General features: G+C 45.3%; 1 protein-coding gene across 2 annotated transcripts in view; it reads right to left on the reverse strand.

Moving 5' to 3' along the window:
- Positions 1–259: 259 nt before the first annotated feature.
- Positions 260–17,789, reverse strand: part of LOC121291685 (class I histocompatibility antigen, F10 alpha chain-like) — a 256,969-nt gene continuing 239,439 nt past the window's right edge. Inside the window, exons 4-6 of one of the 2 annotated variants that reach the window (XM_041213176.1) lie at positions 8,189–8,452; positions 3,900–4,004; positions 260–2,534 (exon numbers count right to left, since the gene is read on the reverse strand). In XM_041213176.1, the coding sequence (XP_041069110.1) occupies positions 2,467–2,534; positions 3,900–4,004; positions 8,189–8,452 (437 nt within the window). In that variant the 3' untranslated portion in view covers positions 260–2,466. The remainder of the gene's footprint in view (positions 2,535–3,899; positions 4,005–8,188; positions 8,453–17,789) is intronic. The other variant, XM_041213177.1, reaches the window with a different exon arrangement.

Consider the following 17,789-nt stretch of genomic DNA (forward strand, 5'->3'; position numbering starts at 1 on the left):
TGAACCCTTCACTTTACAAGGCCCTCACTTCAACTTTAAATCATCAAATCTCTTCAAGGAACTATAGGCCTGACACGTGAGAAACAGAAATCATAAATCAGAGACTGAATTAACTGTAATTTATAAAAGTGCACTAGCTTTATCTGTATCCAGTCTTTGTGTGTGTATGTTCATACCTGAAACCATGTGTGTGATGTTGCATTAATTCGGTGTAAATATGCAAGAATAAATAATGGTCTTTATTTTAAACTCACAAAAGCTTGTTGCTGAATTTTTTAATTATATACATGCTCCAAGAGTAAGAAGAGACACTCGACTTTCCATACAAAACATATTGATTACAGGCAGTAAGAAAGCAAATACATTCTGTCTGCGACATCTGTAAATGGGACAGAACAAATTACTACCCTGCCCACAATAGCCCACAGAAAATGACAGTCTCATTACCCTGACCCCCTTAATCAATCCCACATTTCCCCCTCCCCACTTTCCATCATATTACTCCTCCCGATTACACATCCTCCATTCCCTTCATTTCCCCTTGACAATTATCCCCTCCTGCAGTCCCTCTTCATGACTCACATTACAGCTCCTCCATTAGTTGAGGCAGCAGCACCGACACTGGTAATTTCTCCCTCTTCATTATTTTTTTCCATCCTTTGCTTGTTTCTAAAATTCTCCCAATCTCCTGATCTACCACTAATCTTTGCAGCATTAGACACATTTTCTTACAATTTGATACCATTCTTGACTTGCTTAGTTTGACATGGATGGTGCCCCTTCTCGTACAGACTTTCTTTCTCAATGGAATATATCTTCCTCGAGAGTTATGGAATACATCCTTAGGTGTTGCTTATTAGGTAGTGCTTATTAGCCATCTTACATTTACACTACTTTCCCAGTCTACTCATCCAACTCTAGGTTCAAACATTTGTAATTGTCTTTATTAAAGTTTAAAACACTAGTTTTAGACCCAGGTTTCTCACCTTCAAACTTAACGTAACCTATAATCGTGCAGCACTCCCTCAGTCCTTCCTGCCGTGACAGAGCAGCACACCCTTAGCGCTTGCCTTTCAAAAGTGCAGCACTCACTCAGTACCATCCCTCCAAAAATGCTGCAACTCCTCAGTACTGCCCACAGAGAGTAGAGCACTCCCTCAGAAGTACCAATCCAAAGATGCAGCACTCCCTCAGGAGTGCCCCTCTGACAGTGCAGTATTTGGTCAACACTGCGTCTCCGACAGTACAGCACTCCTTCAGTACCGACCCTCACACTGTGCAGCACTTCCTGTGCTGTGTCTAGAAGCCACAACCTTCTGTTTCAGAGGGGAGGGTGCTACCCACTTAGTCTAGCTGTTCTCAACTTGCCCTGTCACCTTCAGAAATTTGTGTACATACATTCCCAGGTCTCTCTGTCCCTGCACCTTGTTTAAAATGGAACCATTGTGTTCACACTGTGTACCGTCATCCAAGTTTGCAGAGTGATTCGCCCCTACATAGAAGTACTGGAAATCTGCCCTGCACCCAGATCTATGTTGGATCAAAGGCAGGAATAACTATTTGGGGAGGTTGAGCTGGACAGGTAACATGTTGTCAGCTTCTCGCATATTCCAGGTCCTAATCTGGAATGAAGGGCTGACATGGTGCAAGATCTTTGTGATCCAGTTAAAACTTTCTCTGGACAAGAGAGGTCCAAAAGACTCATTTAATCTTCTCTAATCATTTCCCTTGTGGTAACTTGTCAAAGGTTTTCCTGAAGTCCACGTACACTACATCTACCACATTTCTCTATCACAGTATATTTTACCACCTCAAAGAATGTTCAGAGCTTTGACAAGCACCATCTTCTCTTCTGAAATCTCTGCTGGCTGCTAATTTATTGCTCTATTTTCTCTTGATGCAGATTCCTGATCATTTTATTCTTAAAAGTCTCAAATTGTTCCCCACCAGTGGCGTATGTTTTGAATGGAGGGACAGGAAAGTGGAGAAAGAACCTAATTTCTCATAGGAATTGGAGAAGTGTTAAAAATTGCAGGAGCAGGTCCTGGTTTGTAAAGAACAAAACAAATAATCTCACAGCACCAAAAAATCTGTGAGACACAGGCTCCCTGATCCCCAGCAATTAATTCCTCCTGATCTGAGCCTGTGGTTTCAGTGCAACAACCCCTTCTCCTGCACCATTGTAACTGCGAGCAACCCCCTGACCCCCCCCAACCAACCGGGGAGCAGACCTCTCACTAGACGCCCACTCTGCCTCACAGTGAAAGCAGTGAGTGAATTGGCCGTGAGCAAGTTGCATTCCCAGACTCATTGCAGGTTAAACAGAGCGGATCAGAGTAGGTTAAAAATTGTGGCCTGAAGTAGAGAAACTGTAGATTTTTACAGTTCTATTTACACAGTAACAATGTAGAGCCACCACGATTCACTCGATTCAATCTCGAGGAAATCACATCCTCCAGGATTCACTCATCCACTCCTCCCACTGATCTCGGGAACTGATATCCCTGGATTACTGGTCAGGACCTGGGAGGACACTGGGGAAGAGAAAGAAATACATAGTTAGAGAAAGAGGAAAACCCAGCAGACCCACAACACCCCCAACAAAATCCATTAGACTCACAACAAAACCCAGCAGACCCAGCAGACACCTGACACCTAAAACTGCAGAAACCTGGAAGAGGGCAGGAAGTCTAGGGGTGCAATTAAAAGGGAAATTAGGAGCTCAAAGAGAGGACATCAAAAATATATGCAAGTAAAATCAAGGAACATCCAAAAACATTGTATAAGTACATAAAGAGCAAGAGGGTGACAAAGGAAAGAGGAGGGCCTATCAGAGACCAACAAGATAACCTGTGTGAGGATGTGGTAAGGTTCTTAATGAAGACTTGGCAACTGTCTGTGGAAAACAGGGGACCTATGATGATACAAAGATGTGGTTCAGGAAGAAGAGTGTGAATGGGTGAATGAGATAAACATTGCAAGAGAGGAACTATTAATGGGGTTGATGTCTTTGAAAGTAGACAAATCACCATGTTGTTAAAAGATGCAAGGGAGTAAATTGTAGAGACTCTGACCATCATAATCATTCCTGCCTGACCACAGGAGTCGGGGAACAGGATTGAAGAACTGAGGAATTATAGACGAGTTAGTTCAACATCAGTGGTGGGAAAATTATTGGAATTCATTTTGAAGAACCTTCATTTAGAAGGACGTAGTTTAATCAAGGAAAGTCAGCATGGATTTGGAAAGGGAACATCATCTCTGGCTAAACTGATTGAATCTTTTGAAGGGGTAACAAGGAGGGTTGATGAGGGCAGTGAAGTGGATGTGGTCAACATGGATTTGAACAACGCTTTAGATATGGTCCCATATGGCAAGCTGGGTAGATAAGTAAGAACCCTTGGGACCGAAGGGGCAGTGACAAATTGGCACAGTGACAGGAAGCAAGGGTTAAGTGTGTTTTTGTGATTGGAAGGCTGTTACCAGTGCATGTTTCACAAGGCTCTGCACTCGCTGCCTTTCTTTTTGTAGTTTATATGAATAATTTCAATTGAAATATAGGGGGAATGATAGAGAGGTTTGCAATGATACAAACATTGTCCGTGTGGTTGACAGTGAGGAGGAATACTTCAAGCTGCAGGAAAATAGAGATGGTCTGGTTAGTTGGGGACAAAAATGGAAAATGGAATTCAACCTGGAGAAGGGTGAGGTAATGCATTTTCGGAGGTGCAACAAGGCAAAGGGAACCTCCAGTAAATGGGGGGTAAATACTGAGTAATGTGGAGGAACAGAGGGACCTTGGAGTGGAAACCCACAGACTGGTAAAAGTGCCAGGACAGGTCAATAACGTGGGTAAGAAGATATATAGCATGCTTCCCTTTATTAGCTGCAATTCCTACCTTTCTTCCTATAAATGACGACAGCCACAACGGTGAGAGTGATGATCCCAATGATCCCGAGTATAATCCCAACCGGAACAGGAACCTGGGACTGAGACTTTGGTTCTGTGATATTAAAGTGAGGAGACAGAGGGAGAGATGGAGAGGGAGAGAGATGGAATGACAGAGAGAAAGAGCACGAATGAGAGGGAATGAATGAGAGAGCGAGAGAGAATCAGTGAGAAAATCAGGATTATGTTGGGTTATAAGGCACAGAAACAGGCCATTCAGCCTGACCAGTCCATTCCAGCCTCCTCCCATCTTTCCTCATCTCTTTCCATCATCGTAACCCTCTGTTCCCTTCTCCCTCATGTGGGTGTCCAGCTTCCCCTTAAACACATCCACACTATCCGCTCCAACCTCTCCCTGTGGTACTGAGCTCCACATTCTCACTGCTCTCTGAGCAAAGGAGTTTCTTCTGAACTCCCTTTTAGATTTTGTGGTCACTATTTTATATCGATGGCTCCTAGAGGAAGAAAGTCCTCTTTGTATCGACTTTATTGAAACATTTTCATCATTTTAAAGATATTGGGTCACATCTCAGCCTCATTTTTCAAGAGAAAAGAGACCCAACCTGTGAATCCTTTCCCAATATGTATACCCACGCATTTCTGGGATCATTATTGTGAATCTTCTCTGCACCCTCTCCAGTGCCTCGATATCATTGTTACAATATCATGACCAGAACTGCACACAGTACTATAAGGATGCTCTAACTAAGGTTCGACACAGCTTTAGCATCGCTTCCCTACTTTTCAATTCTATCCCTCCAGAATTAAAACTTAGTGCTGGATTGTTTTTATCTTTTATGTCCTTCCTCACCTGCGGTGGAAATTCTAGTGATTGATGTATTTCTACTCTCAGATCCCTTTGTTCCTCTATCCCATCCAGACTCGCAGCTTCCAAGTAATAATTCACCTCCCTATTCTTCCTACCAAAATGTACTTGTTCACATCTGTGTTGAACTTCATTTGCCAATTATACAAGTTTATTACTGTCCTCCTGTAATGTGCAGCAGTCCTCCTCAGTATTGATTCTCCATAACAACCTGGTGTCATCCATGAATTTAGAAATTGTGTTTTTATTTCCAAAGTCCAAATCGTTAATGTAAATTGTGAACAGCATTGGTCCCAGCACCATTTCCCACCTTCTGACACTCTGAATGACTATCCTTTACTCTCTCTGCTTTCTCTCTTGAACCCAGCTAGCAATCCATTCTGTCACTTGTCCCCTGGCTCCACATTCTCTGACTCTATTATGGGGCAGCTTATCAGAGGTCTTTTAAAAATCCAGATAAATTAAAGTTACTGCATCATTCTTGTGTACTCTCTCTCTCTCTCTCTGTTTCCTCCTCAAAAATAGAATAAGGTTGGCCAAAAAAGATTTTCCCTTTTAAAATCCGTGTTGACCATTCATATACATGTTCTTTCTTTCTAGATGTTCTTCTATTTTCTCCTTTAGCAGAGATTACATTATTTTTCCAATCACTGATGTTAAGCTGTACTAGCCCAGAATTCACTGGTTTCTGTCATACTGTACAATCCCAGGAGTCAGGCGGCCTTGTCATACTATACTATCCCAGGATTCACTGGTTTCTGTCATGCTGAACTATCCCAGGATTTACTGGTTCCTGTCATACTGTACTATCCCAAGATTCACGGGCTCCTGTCATACTGTACTATCCCAGGATTCTCTGACTTCAGTCATTCTGTACTCTCTCAGGGTTCACTGGGTCCTGTCATACTATACTATCTCAGGATTAACTGGTTGCTGTGATACTGTACTGTCCCCAGGTTCACAGGGTTCTGTTACACTCTACTATCCCACAATTCACTGCTTTTTGTCATACTGTATGATTGCAGGATTCACAAGGTCCTGTCATACTGTACTATCAGAATTAACTGGCTTCTGACATACTGTACTATCCTATGATTCATAGGGTTCTGTAATACTGTACTCTTCCAGGATTCAATGGGTCCTGTGTTTACTGTACTAGCCCAGAATTCATGGGGTCCTGTCATACTGCAGTACCTCAGGATTCTGAAGGTCCTGTCACAGTGCACTATCCCAAAATCCAGGGGGTCCTGTCATATTGCATTATCCCAGGACTCAATGGGTTCTGCTATAATGTACCATCCCAGGATTCACTGATTCAAGTCATTCTGTACTGTCCCAGGATTCACTGTTTTCTGTCATACTGTACTATCCCAGGATTTGCAGGGTCCTGTCATTTTGTATTATACCAGGATTAATAGGGTCCTGTCATACTGTACTATCCCAGGATTCACTGGGTCCTGCGTTTACTCCACTAGCCTAGAATCCGTGGGGCCCTGTCATACTTCACTATCCCAGGATTCACTGTTTTCTGTAATATTGTGCTATCCCAGGATTCTCAAGGCCCTGTCATTCTGTACTATCCCAGGATTCATGGGGTCCTGTAATACTGTATTATCCCAGGGATCACTGTTTTTTGTAATACTGTACTTTCCCAGTATTCACTGCTTTCTGTCGTACCGTATGATCCCAGAGTTCACTGATTTCTGTCACACTGTACTATCCTATGATTTGTGGGGTACTGTCATACTATACTCTCCCAGGATTCACTGGGTCCTATGTTTACTGTACTATCCCAGGATTCAGTTGGTCCTGTCATACTACACTATCCCAGGATTCAGTAGTTTCTGTTATATTGTTCTGTCCCAGGTTTCAATGATTTCTGTCATACTGTACTATCCCAGGCTTCACTGGTATTTGCCACACTGTACTATCCCAGGATTCTCAAGGCTCTGTCATTCTGTATTGTCCCAGTATTCATGGAATCCTGTAATACTGTACTATCCCATGATTCACTGTTTTCTGTAATGCTGTACTATCACAATATTCACTGTTTTCTGTAATAGTGTACCATCCGAGGATTCACAGAGTCCTGTCATATCATACTATCCCAGGATTCACTGTTTTCTGTAATACTGTACTCTCCCACTTTTCACTGCTTTCTGTCATACTCTATGATCCCAGGATTCACTGGTTTCCATCATACTGTACTAGCCCAGGAGTCAGAGGGTCCTGTCACACTATGCTGTCCCAGAGTTCACTATTTTCTGTAATACTGTACCATCCCAGGATTCACAGGGTCCAGTCACAACATACTATCCCAGGATTTACTGCTTTCTATCAAACTGTACTGTCCCAGGTTTCAATGGTTTCAGTCATGCTGTACTATCCCACGATTTACATGTTCTTGTCATACTGTACTATCCCAGGATTCACAGGATCCTGTCATAATGTACTATTCCAGGATTCACAGTTTTCTGTAATATTGTACTATCCCAGGACTTATAGCATCCTGTCATGTTGTACTATCCCAGGAGTCACTGTTTTGTGTAATACTGTACTATCCCAGCATTCACAGACTCCTGTCATACTGCACTATTCCGGGATTCATGAGGTCCTGTCATACTGTACTATCCCAGGATTGACGGAGTCCTGTCACACTGTACTATCCCAGGATTCACTGGTTTCTGTCCTGCTGTACTATCCCAGGATTTGCTGGTTCCTGTAATACTGTATTCTCCCAGGATTCACAGAGTCCTGTCATACAGTACTCTCCCAGGACTCACTGTTTTCTGTCATATTGTACTATCCCAGGGTTCATGGGGTCCTGTCATAATGTATAATTCAGGACTCACAGGTTTCTGTCATACTGTACTATCCTAGGATTCACTGGTTTCTGTGATACTGTACCATCCCAGTATTCACCGGGTCCTGTCATGCTGTACTATCCCAGTATTCACTGGTTCCTGTTATACTGTACTATTCCAGGATTCACTGGTTTCTGTCATACTGTTCAATCCCAACATTCACTGGCTTTTTTCATACTGTACTATCACAGGTTTCATCAGGTCCTGACATATTGTACTATCCCCTGATTCACAGGGTCCTGTCATACTGCAGTTTTCCAGTGTTCAATGGTTTCTCATACTGCACCATCCCAGGATTCACTGGTTCCTGTTATAATGTACTATCACAGGTTTCATCAGGTCCTGACATACTGTACTATCGCAGGATACTCTGTCTTGGTTACTCTAGCATAGGCGTGATGACTGTGACTCACTAAAAGTGAATATTAATTTCCCTCTCTCTGGATCCTGGGCCTCAGCCTGTCCTGGGCTGATAGCTCAGCACTGACCCTCCCTCCTGTGATCCTGGTCTGAGGCTGGGTTCTCTCTAACAGTGAGAAACAGTCTTACCGTAAATCACCACCTTCTCCTCCTCCAGCCCGCTGTGTTCCACCCGACAGGAATACTCAGCCTGATCCTCTGGATCAAACTCCATCCATTTCCGGATCTGGTAGGTCCTGTCGTGATTGGGTAAGATCCCAGTGGACAGGGTCTCATCGATCAACACTCCGTCTCTCCACAGAGTCACCTCGATGGCTTGAGGGTAAAACCCGGTGACGACACAGGACAGCCGGTTAGAATCACCCAGACGGGTAAAGGACACGACTGGGGCAACTGAGAGATCAAGAAAGAGGAGTCAGTACAGGAACCTCGAGATAGAGAGTCCCAGGCAGCAACCCATTCACCTACTCCCAGTCAACCCGGCACTCACCGACACTCACGCCCCCTCACTCACCGACACTCACGCCCCCTCACTCACCGACACTCACGCCCCCTCACTCACCGACACTCACGCCCCCTCACTCACCGACACTCACGCCCCCTCACTCACCGAACCTCGCACACCCTCAATCACCGACCCTCACACCCCCTCAATCACCGACCCTCACACCCCCTCAATCACCGACCCTCACACCCCCTCACTCACCGACTCTCAGTCCCTCCTCACTCACCGACCCTCAGTTCTCTCTGTCCGTACTCCAGGTATTTCATCAGCCACTCCACACATTCCACCTCCAGGTAATGTTTCAATCGGTTGTTTTCAACCTGGTCCTGGTCCCATTTGTTTTTGAAGCTCTCTCCCCATGGGACATGTGTCACCCACACCAAGTGCTCCTTGTCGAAGCTGATAAAATCTCGTCCGTCCCATCCCGTCTGGTGGAACCCACTACTGGTCCCAACATCCTTGAGGTCACAACCATATAACACCTGGTAGGTGTGGATTCCTGTCAATCAAACACATGAAGCCAATCAGTCACTGAACCACTGGGAGACTCCACCCATCGCTCACTCAGCCAATCAGCCTCTGGCTCCCATATCTCAATCCACTCCTGGTTTCTCCCCATCCCAGACACTCTCAATCCACAGGAAGAGACCGAGCGGTGGGACAACAAGGACTCACCTCCCGACTGGTTGGTCCGGGCCATGAGGATCGGAAGATACTTTTTGATATGCTGCTCCTGTTCCTGAGCCAGCATTGTCTTCCGCTCCCAGGCCTCACGCCCCTCACTCTCCACCATCCACTGCTCCCGGGGGATCAACACTTTCCCATCGCTGTCGTACATAACAAACTAAACGCCATCCACATAACCGACACCTACAAACTCCGGAATACCAGGAATCGGAGTCACGCCGGTGAGGAAATAGCGGAGAGTGTGAAAGCCTGGAACACAGAGAGAGAGAAAAACATCAGGACATGTACCCCTAACACCAACCCCAAAACCCCAACTCAACAGAAAGTTAGACCCACCTCACCCTGATTTCCTTCTCCAATTCCCCACAGTTGACCTGAAGCCTGTGATCTCCCATCCTGACACTTTACTGATCCGAGCTTCCCAGTATCCAGCCGTTGGTTCTTTTGCCAATCACTTTAAATCAGTGCCCTCTGGTTCTCAGCTTCTCTCGATCTACTCTGTTAAGACCCTAATGATTCTGAACACAGCCGTCAAATCTCCTCTCAACCTCCTCCCCCAAGAGAAAATCCCCAGCTTCTACAGTCTGTTAAAGTAATTAATGTTTCTTATTCGTGAAACCATTTTGGTAAATCTTTTCTGCATCCTCAAAATGCGTTCACATCCTTCCTAAAGTGTGGTACTGAGAGCTGGAGACAGTACTCTAGTTGAGGCTAAGCCAGTGTTTTATACTGTTTTATCATAACTTTCTTACTCTGCACTCTATGTCTCTATTTTTAAAGTCCAGAATCCCGGGTGCTTTTTTAACCACTTTCTCTACCTGCCCCGCCACCTTCAAATTGTGCACATGTAGCCCCAGCTCCCTCTGTTCCTTTAGAATTGTACCATTTATTTTGACCGTCCTCGGTCTTCTCACTAAAATGGGTCACTTCACATCTTTCAACATTAAATTTTATCAGCCGCTTGTCAGCCCATTTCACAAACCCCTCTATGTCCTGTTGAAGTCTACCACTGTCCTCCTCACAGTTTACAACACTTCCAACTGCTGCGTCATCTGCAGATTGTGTCCTGTATGCAAAGGTCTGCCTCATATCTGTATAATATATATTTATTACAAATATATATATAGACTGTAGGTACCGACCCTGGGGGTGCCTAGGATCTGGGATGCAATGTCTGGGAATATGATGGAGATTTAATGTAGGATAGCAAGGGAGAATTGGATAATTATCTGAAGAGAAAAAAGTTGAGAAAAAATGGAAAAAAGGTGAGGGAATGGGTCTAGCTGAGTGGCGCTGGCAGAGAGCCAGCAGAGACACAACCTGCCCAATATCCTCCTCCTGTTCTGTAATGATTCCATAATTCTATTGAGAGGGCAAATGAGCAGTAAAACTGTGGCAGATGGAGTTCAACAGGGGCAAATGTGAGGTTATACACTTAGATTTAATGAATAATATTGGAATATTTTCGATATGTCTAAACTTATATATTGTTGTGTTTGTTTACTGCACAGGAAAGAAAGTGGAAAGAATAGGAAAGCAGAATGAGAGAATGCTATGGTACGGAGGGATCTGGGTGTCCTTGTACATGAGTCACTAAAAGTCAGCGTGCAGGTGCAGCAAGTGATGAGGAAGGCAAATGGAATAGCAGCCTTTATTGCAAGGGGGATCGAGTGTTAAAACGGAAGATCTTGCTATTCTGAATGGTCCTGACAGAGTAAGTGCTGAGGGGGTGTTTCCACCCATGGGAGAATCTAGAACTAGGGGGCACAGTTTGAAAATAGGGATCTGTCATTTAAGGTAGAGATGAGGGGTAAATTCCTCTCTCAGAAGGTCAGTAAATTTTGTACTTCACCACCCCAGAGAGCAGTAGAGGCTGGGTCATTGAATATATTCAAGTGTTGAGTTAGAGGGATTTTTGATCTATCGGGGAGTCAATGGGGTGGGGGCAGGTAGGCAGGAAAGTGGAGTTAAGGCCACAATCAGATTAGCTGTGATCTCATTGAATGGTGGAGCAGACTCGAGGGGATAAATAGACGACGCCTACTCCTATTTCCTCTGTGTTCTTCTGTTGGAAATTAGGACCTGGGGCAACTGTTAAAGATCAGTGAACAGATATAATAAGGATTTGTAAAGACTGATGGAACGTTGACCTTTATCTCAAAGACTGGAATACAAAGGATTAGGATTAAGTTATGTTCCAGTTTATAGAAAGCTCTGGTTAGACTCCATCTGGAGTAAGTGTGTTCAGTTCTGGGCACCACACCTCAGAAAAGATGGATTGGCTTTGGAGGGGGTGCAGCACAGATTCACAAGAATGATAGCCGGGCTAAAAAAGTTACAACATGAGAACAGGTTGGATAAACTAGCATTGTATTTCCTTGAGTTTAGAAGATTGAAGGATGATCTAATTGAAGTGTTTAAGATGTAACAAGGATTTCATAGAATCAATGTTAATGTTTTGAGTCTGTATGACTCTTCTTCAGAGCTAAAGAGTAGAAATGTGATGAAATTTATACAGTTTAAAGGGGGATGGAGTAGGTGAAGCTGGATAGAAGGCCAGGAGGATGAGGTGCTGTTCCTCCAGTTTGCGTTGAGCTTCACTGGAACATTGCAGCAGGCCAAGGACAGACATCTGGGCATGAGAGCAGGGTGGAATGTTAAAATGGCAAGCGACAGGGAGGTCTGGGTCATGCTTGCGGGCAGACTGAAGGTGTTCCGCAAAGCGGTTACCCAGTCTGCGTTTGGTCTCCCCAGTTTAGAGGAGACTGCATTGGGAGCAGCGAATACAGTAGACTAAATTGATGAAGGTGCAAGTGAAGCGCTGCTTCACCTGAAAGCAGTGTTTGGGCCCTTGGACGGTGAGGAGGGAGGAAGGGGCAGTTGTTGCACTTTCTTCGATTGCATGGGGAGGTGCCGTGGGAAGGGGTTGAGGTGCAGGGGGTGATGGAGGAGTGGACTAGGCTGTCCTGGGGGGAATGGTCCCTACGGAATGCTGATGGGGGGTGAGGGATAGATGTGTCTGGTGGTGGCATCATGCTGGAGATGACAGAAATGGCGAAGGATGATCCTTTGAATGCGGAAGCTGGCGGGGTGAAAAGTGAGGACAAGGGGGACCCTATCATGTTTCTGGTCCCTCCCTAACCCTAATCTCATCCTCCGATTAGGCACTTTACAGCCTTCCAGACTGAACATTGAGTTCAACAACTTCAGACGGTGAACTCTCTCCTCTATCTTCACCCCTTTTTTAATCCTTTTTTTAACATTTATTTTTACTTATTTATTTTTATTTATTCATTTATTGTTTCATCCCCTTTTCTGTCCCTGTTTTATGCCTTTTTCTCCAACTGCCCCTCCCCCCACCCCTCCCCCAAAGGGCCATCTGTTACTTGTTCCATGTTGTTCTTTCACAGAGTACTTACCCTTGTTCTGCTATTAACACATTCTGCTCCCTTACCTTTATGCCACTATCAGCACCTTCTTTAGCCCTTACCACTACCATTAACACTCCCTTTTACTTTTTGTCCATGACATTTTGGTCAATCTCTCCATAGCCCCCACCTATCACTGGCCTTCTATCCAGCTTCACTTGCTCCACACCTCCCCCCCACCTCCAACCAAAGAGTATAAAATCCATCACATCACACTTCTACCTCTCTGTTTCTTTCTCCACAGATGCTGTGAGACCTGCGGAGTTTTTCCAGCATTTTATGTTTTTATTTCAGATTTCCAGCATCCACAGTATTTTGCATTTACTTTTGATAGAATCAATACTGATAAACTATTTCTCCTGGTGGAGAATCAAGAACAAGGGGGATATTATCTTATAATTAGAGCCAGGCTGTTACAGGTTGATATCAGGAAGCACTTCTTCACACAAAGGGTGAGGGATATCTGGGACATTCTCCCACTAAATGTTGTCGATGCTGGGGGTCAATCAGAGCTTTCAAACTCAGATGGATTTTTGTTGGGAAAGGGTGCAGAGTAATATGGAGTAAAGGTGGGGAAATGAAGTTGAAATACAAAATAACCACAACCTAATCGAATGGTGGAACAGGCTCAAGGAGCTACACGCTCCTCCTGTTCCAATCATCCAATATTAATCACCCTCCCTGGTCTCCCTCTCCAGCCATATGTCGCTGTGTTTCACTTTCTCCCTCCCACCCATGGTCACTTTACCTCTCCAGCCACAGTACCCACTCTAGCACAAACCCTTTCAAACCCTATCATTCACTTACCCAGGGTTAATTCCCCAGTACCCAGACTGACATTGCCCCTCTCAGACCCCATTACTCACTGACCCAGGATTAATTCCCCAGTACCAGACAAGCACTAGCCCTCTCACACCCCATTACTCAGTGACCCAGGGTTAATTTCCCAGTACCCAGACAAGCACTACCCCTCTCACACCCCATTCCTCACTGACCCAGGATTAATTCCCCATACCCAGACTGGCATTGCCCCTCTCAGATTCCATTACTCACCTGCAGACACCTCTCCACACAGAAGGACCAGCACTATCAGTCCAATCATTGTTGCTTTCCTCAGTCTGGAAGGAACATTTGGAGGGAAATCCTCTCCAACAAAATGAATCTCCACCAGCTGTGAGTTGCTTCCTGTGCTGTTTACTCAGCTTTAATCTGATTGGTTGCAAAATACAATTGAACCAGTCAGAATAAAACCAGTTTGAGAACATCAGTCTCCGACAGAATAGACTCAAAACAGGGTCAGAAACAAACAGAAAAAGTGAAAGTAAAATACTGTGGATGCTGGAAATCTGAAATAAAATTAGAAAATGCTGGAAAAACTCAACGGGTCTGACAGCATCTGTGGAGAAAGAAACAGAGTTAACATTTCGAGTCTGTATGATTCTTCTTCAGACTCTTCAGATCCGGAGTCTGGTTCAGATTTAATCCCTCCAGCAGTGATTCTACAACGACCCGGACGTCACTTCAGGGGAAGCATGTGTCTGAATCTGAGCGCACCTATAAACAGGGTGATGGCACTGATTCAGTCTGTTCACCTGTAAACTGTGGGTAGGGCTGAGTCAGTCTGTTCACCTATAAACAAGGAGTGGGACTGAGTCAGTCTGTTCACCTGTAAACAGTGGGTAGGGCTGAGTCAGTCTGTTCACCTATAAACAAGGAGTGGGACTGTGTCAGTCTGTTCACCTGTAAACAGTGGGGTGGAACTGAGTCAGTCTGTTCACCTGTAAATAGTGGGGTGGAGCTGAGTCAGTCTATTCACCTGTAAATAGGGATGTGGAGCTGAGTCAATCTGTTCACCTGTAAACAGGGGGGTGGAGCTGAGTCAACCTGTTCACTTATAAACAGGGTGTAGGACTGACTCAATCTGTTCACCTGTAAACTGGGGGTTGGAGCTGAGTCAGTCTGTTTACCTGTAAACAGTGGGGTGGAGCTGAGTCAGTCTGTTCAGCTATAAACAGGGGGGTGGAGCTGAGTCAGTCTGTTCACCTATAAACAGGGGGGTGGAGCTGAGTTAGTCTGTTCACCTATAAACAGGGGTGTGGAGCTGAACCAATCTGTTCACCTGTAAACGGTGGAGTGGAGCTGAGTCAGCCTGTTTGCCTACAAACAGGGTGTGGGACTGACGTAGTCTGTTCACCTGTAAACAGTGGGGTGGAGCTGAGTCAGTCTGTTCACCTGTAAATAGTGAGGTGGGACTGAGTCAGTCAGTTCACCTGTAAACAGAGGGTGGGACTGAATCAGTCTGTTCACCTGTAAACAGGGACTTTGGACTGAGTGAGTCTGTTCACCTTTAAACAGGGTGCTGGGACTGAGTGAGTGTTCACCTGTTGGTTTCCGTGACATTGGTATTCTTGCGAATTGTCCTGATGAGTGCAAAACGAAAAGCTTCAACAAAAAATGCCCATTTTCTCAGTATTACACAAGGGCGCAATTTTATTGCCCCTTCCACCAGCGGGATCTTCTGGTCCCGCCGAAGTCTTGCATATGTCCTGATAAGTGCAAGTTGAAAAGATTTAACAACATGTCTCTTTTTTCAGCAAGGCTCAAGTTAGCAAATGTAACAAGAAAGGAGAGAGAGAGAGAAAACAGGGAACTACAGGCCAATTAGCCTGACATCAGTCACAGAAAGCTAGTATGCTAGTGCAGCATGCAATTGGGGAAGTAAACCGAATGCTGCAAGGGAGTTGGGATACAAGAATAAGGAAGTATTATTATTATTTTTGATGAGAACACATCTGGAATACCATGTGCAGTTTTGGTGTCCATATCTGAGGAAGGGTTCACTCGCCTTGGAAGCAGTACAATGAAGGTTCACAGGATTGATTCCCGGGATGAAAGGGTTTTCCTATGATTAGGGGCTAAATGGCCTACTCCTCTTCCTATTTCTTAAAAGAAGCTGGAGGCTGAGTAAATCGAGCCTATATTCTCAGGAATTCAGAAGAATGGGAGGTGATCTCATTGAGATATATAAGATTCTGAAGGGGCTTGGTAGACTAAACATTGAAGTTTCATCCTCTGGCTGGCTGGGGAATCTAGATTGTGGGGGCACAGCCTCAGGATAAGGGGCTGATCATTTAGGGCTGAGATGAGGAGAATTTTCTTCACTCAAACGGTTGAGAATCTTTAAAACTTGATACCCCAGAGGGTTGTGGATGAACCATTGTTACGTACATTTAAAGTTGGGATAGACAGATTTTCAGGGCAATAAAGGAATGGAAAGCAGACGAGAAATTGGAGTTCAGGCAGGAGATCAACCATGAACGTGTTGGATGATGGAGAAGACTCAAGGGACAGTAGGTTCTATGCCTGCTCTTATTTCATCCAGCTCTTATCGGGGCCGGGGGAGGGGGGGTGGTGGTGAGGAGGAGGAATGGGACAATGGAAGTAGCAAGTAGCACGGGGGTGGGGGAGGAATGAAGGGGAAGAGGAGAAGGGGTTGTAGGGGAGGCAGGGTCTGGGGGTGGAAAGTGAGGAGTGGCAGAAAGGGCAGGGGGCACAGGAGTGGTAGAAAGGACAGGGGTGCAGAATGGCTGTCGGGTGGGGGGTTCAGAAAGGTTTAGTAATCCACAGGCCACAACTAATGCTTTGGCAACACGAGTTCAAGTCTCATTCCAGCAGCTGGTGGAATTTAAATTCAATTAATAAATAAACCTGGAATTAAAAACTAGTCTCAGTGACGATGGTCATGAAACTACTGGATTTTCACAAAAACTCATCTACTTCATTAATGCCCTACTGGGGAGGAAATCTGGGGACAGAGGTGGGGGAACGGGGGTAGGAGGAGAGGTTGGCCATGGTGGAGTGGAGTCAGGTAAGTGAATGGAGGGGAGGGAGAAAGAACCCAGAGGAAGCGGTGGAGTGGGACGAGAATGAGCAGACGGGAGCCGACATTGACCCATATGGAGACTGGGATGTGATATTGCTTTTCATGATGAAAGCAACATCAGGCAGAAATTTACGTTGCCCCTGCCAACGAATTTGTGGACGGGGGTGGGGGTAGGGGTGGGGGAGCTGGTGATCAAAACATTTCTTGAGTGGCCTTCCCACTGGACTCCCGGCCTGGCTATAATTTTACACATGGATGGTCAAGGCCTAGGCCAGCCCGCTCACCCTTGGCCCAATTGAGGACCTTAAGCGGCCAATTATTGAGGGTGCTTCCAGCAGCACCCTCCTTTTAACATCGGGTGGTTCCACCCCACCCCCAAAAGGTCTGGCTCCTGCAGGTGCTTCCTGCCTTCTCCACCCACACGCCATCCCCTCTCTGGCCACCCCTCTGGACCTCAACTCCCCATGCCACCTGAGACCCTGAAAATGTGCCTGGTGCTGGTGTCTTCTTCAGGGTCATATAGATTTGAAACGTTAACTCTGTCTTTCTCTCTGTTAGACCTTTCTTTCTGCTGTTAGACCTGTCGAGTTTTTCCAGTATTTTCTGCTTTTGTTTCAGATTTCCAGCATCTGCAGTATTTTGCTTTTATCTTAATGCTCTGGAGACCCAGGTTCGAATCCCACCTCAGCAGATGGTGGAATTTGAATTCAATAAAAATCTGGAATTAAAAGTCTAATGGTGACCATGAAACCATTATTGATTGTTGTAAAAACCCATCTAATTCACCAATGTCCTTGAGGGAAGGAAACCTGTCGTCCTTACCCAGTCTGGCTCCAGACTCCAGACCCACAGCAATGTGGTTGACTCTTAAATGCCCTCTGAAATGGCTGAGCAAGACAATCAGTTGTAACAAACCTCTACGAAGTCACAAAAAAGGAATGAAATCGGACGGACCACCCGGCATCGAACTAGGCACCAGAAACGACAACAGCAATCTCAGCCCTGTCGACCCTGCAAAGTCCTCCTTATTAACAGCTGGGGGGCTAGTGCCAAAATTGGGAGAGCTGCTTCACAGACTAGTCAAGCAACAGCCTGACATAGTCATCCTCATGGAATCATACCTTACAGATAATGTCCCAGATTCCACCATCACCATCCCTGGATATGTCCTGTCCCACCGGCAGAACAGTCCCAGCAGAAGTGGCGGCACAGTGATATACAGTCAGG

The sequence above is a fragment of the Carcharodon carcharias genome, chromosome 19, assembly GCF_017639515.1.
Source record: "Carcharodon carcharias isolate sCarCar2 chromosome 19, sCarCar2.pri, whole genome shotgun sequence".
NCBI classification, from domain to species: Eukaryota; Metazoa; Chordata; class Chondrichthyes; order Lamniformes; family Lamnidae; genus Carcharodon; species Carcharodon carcharias.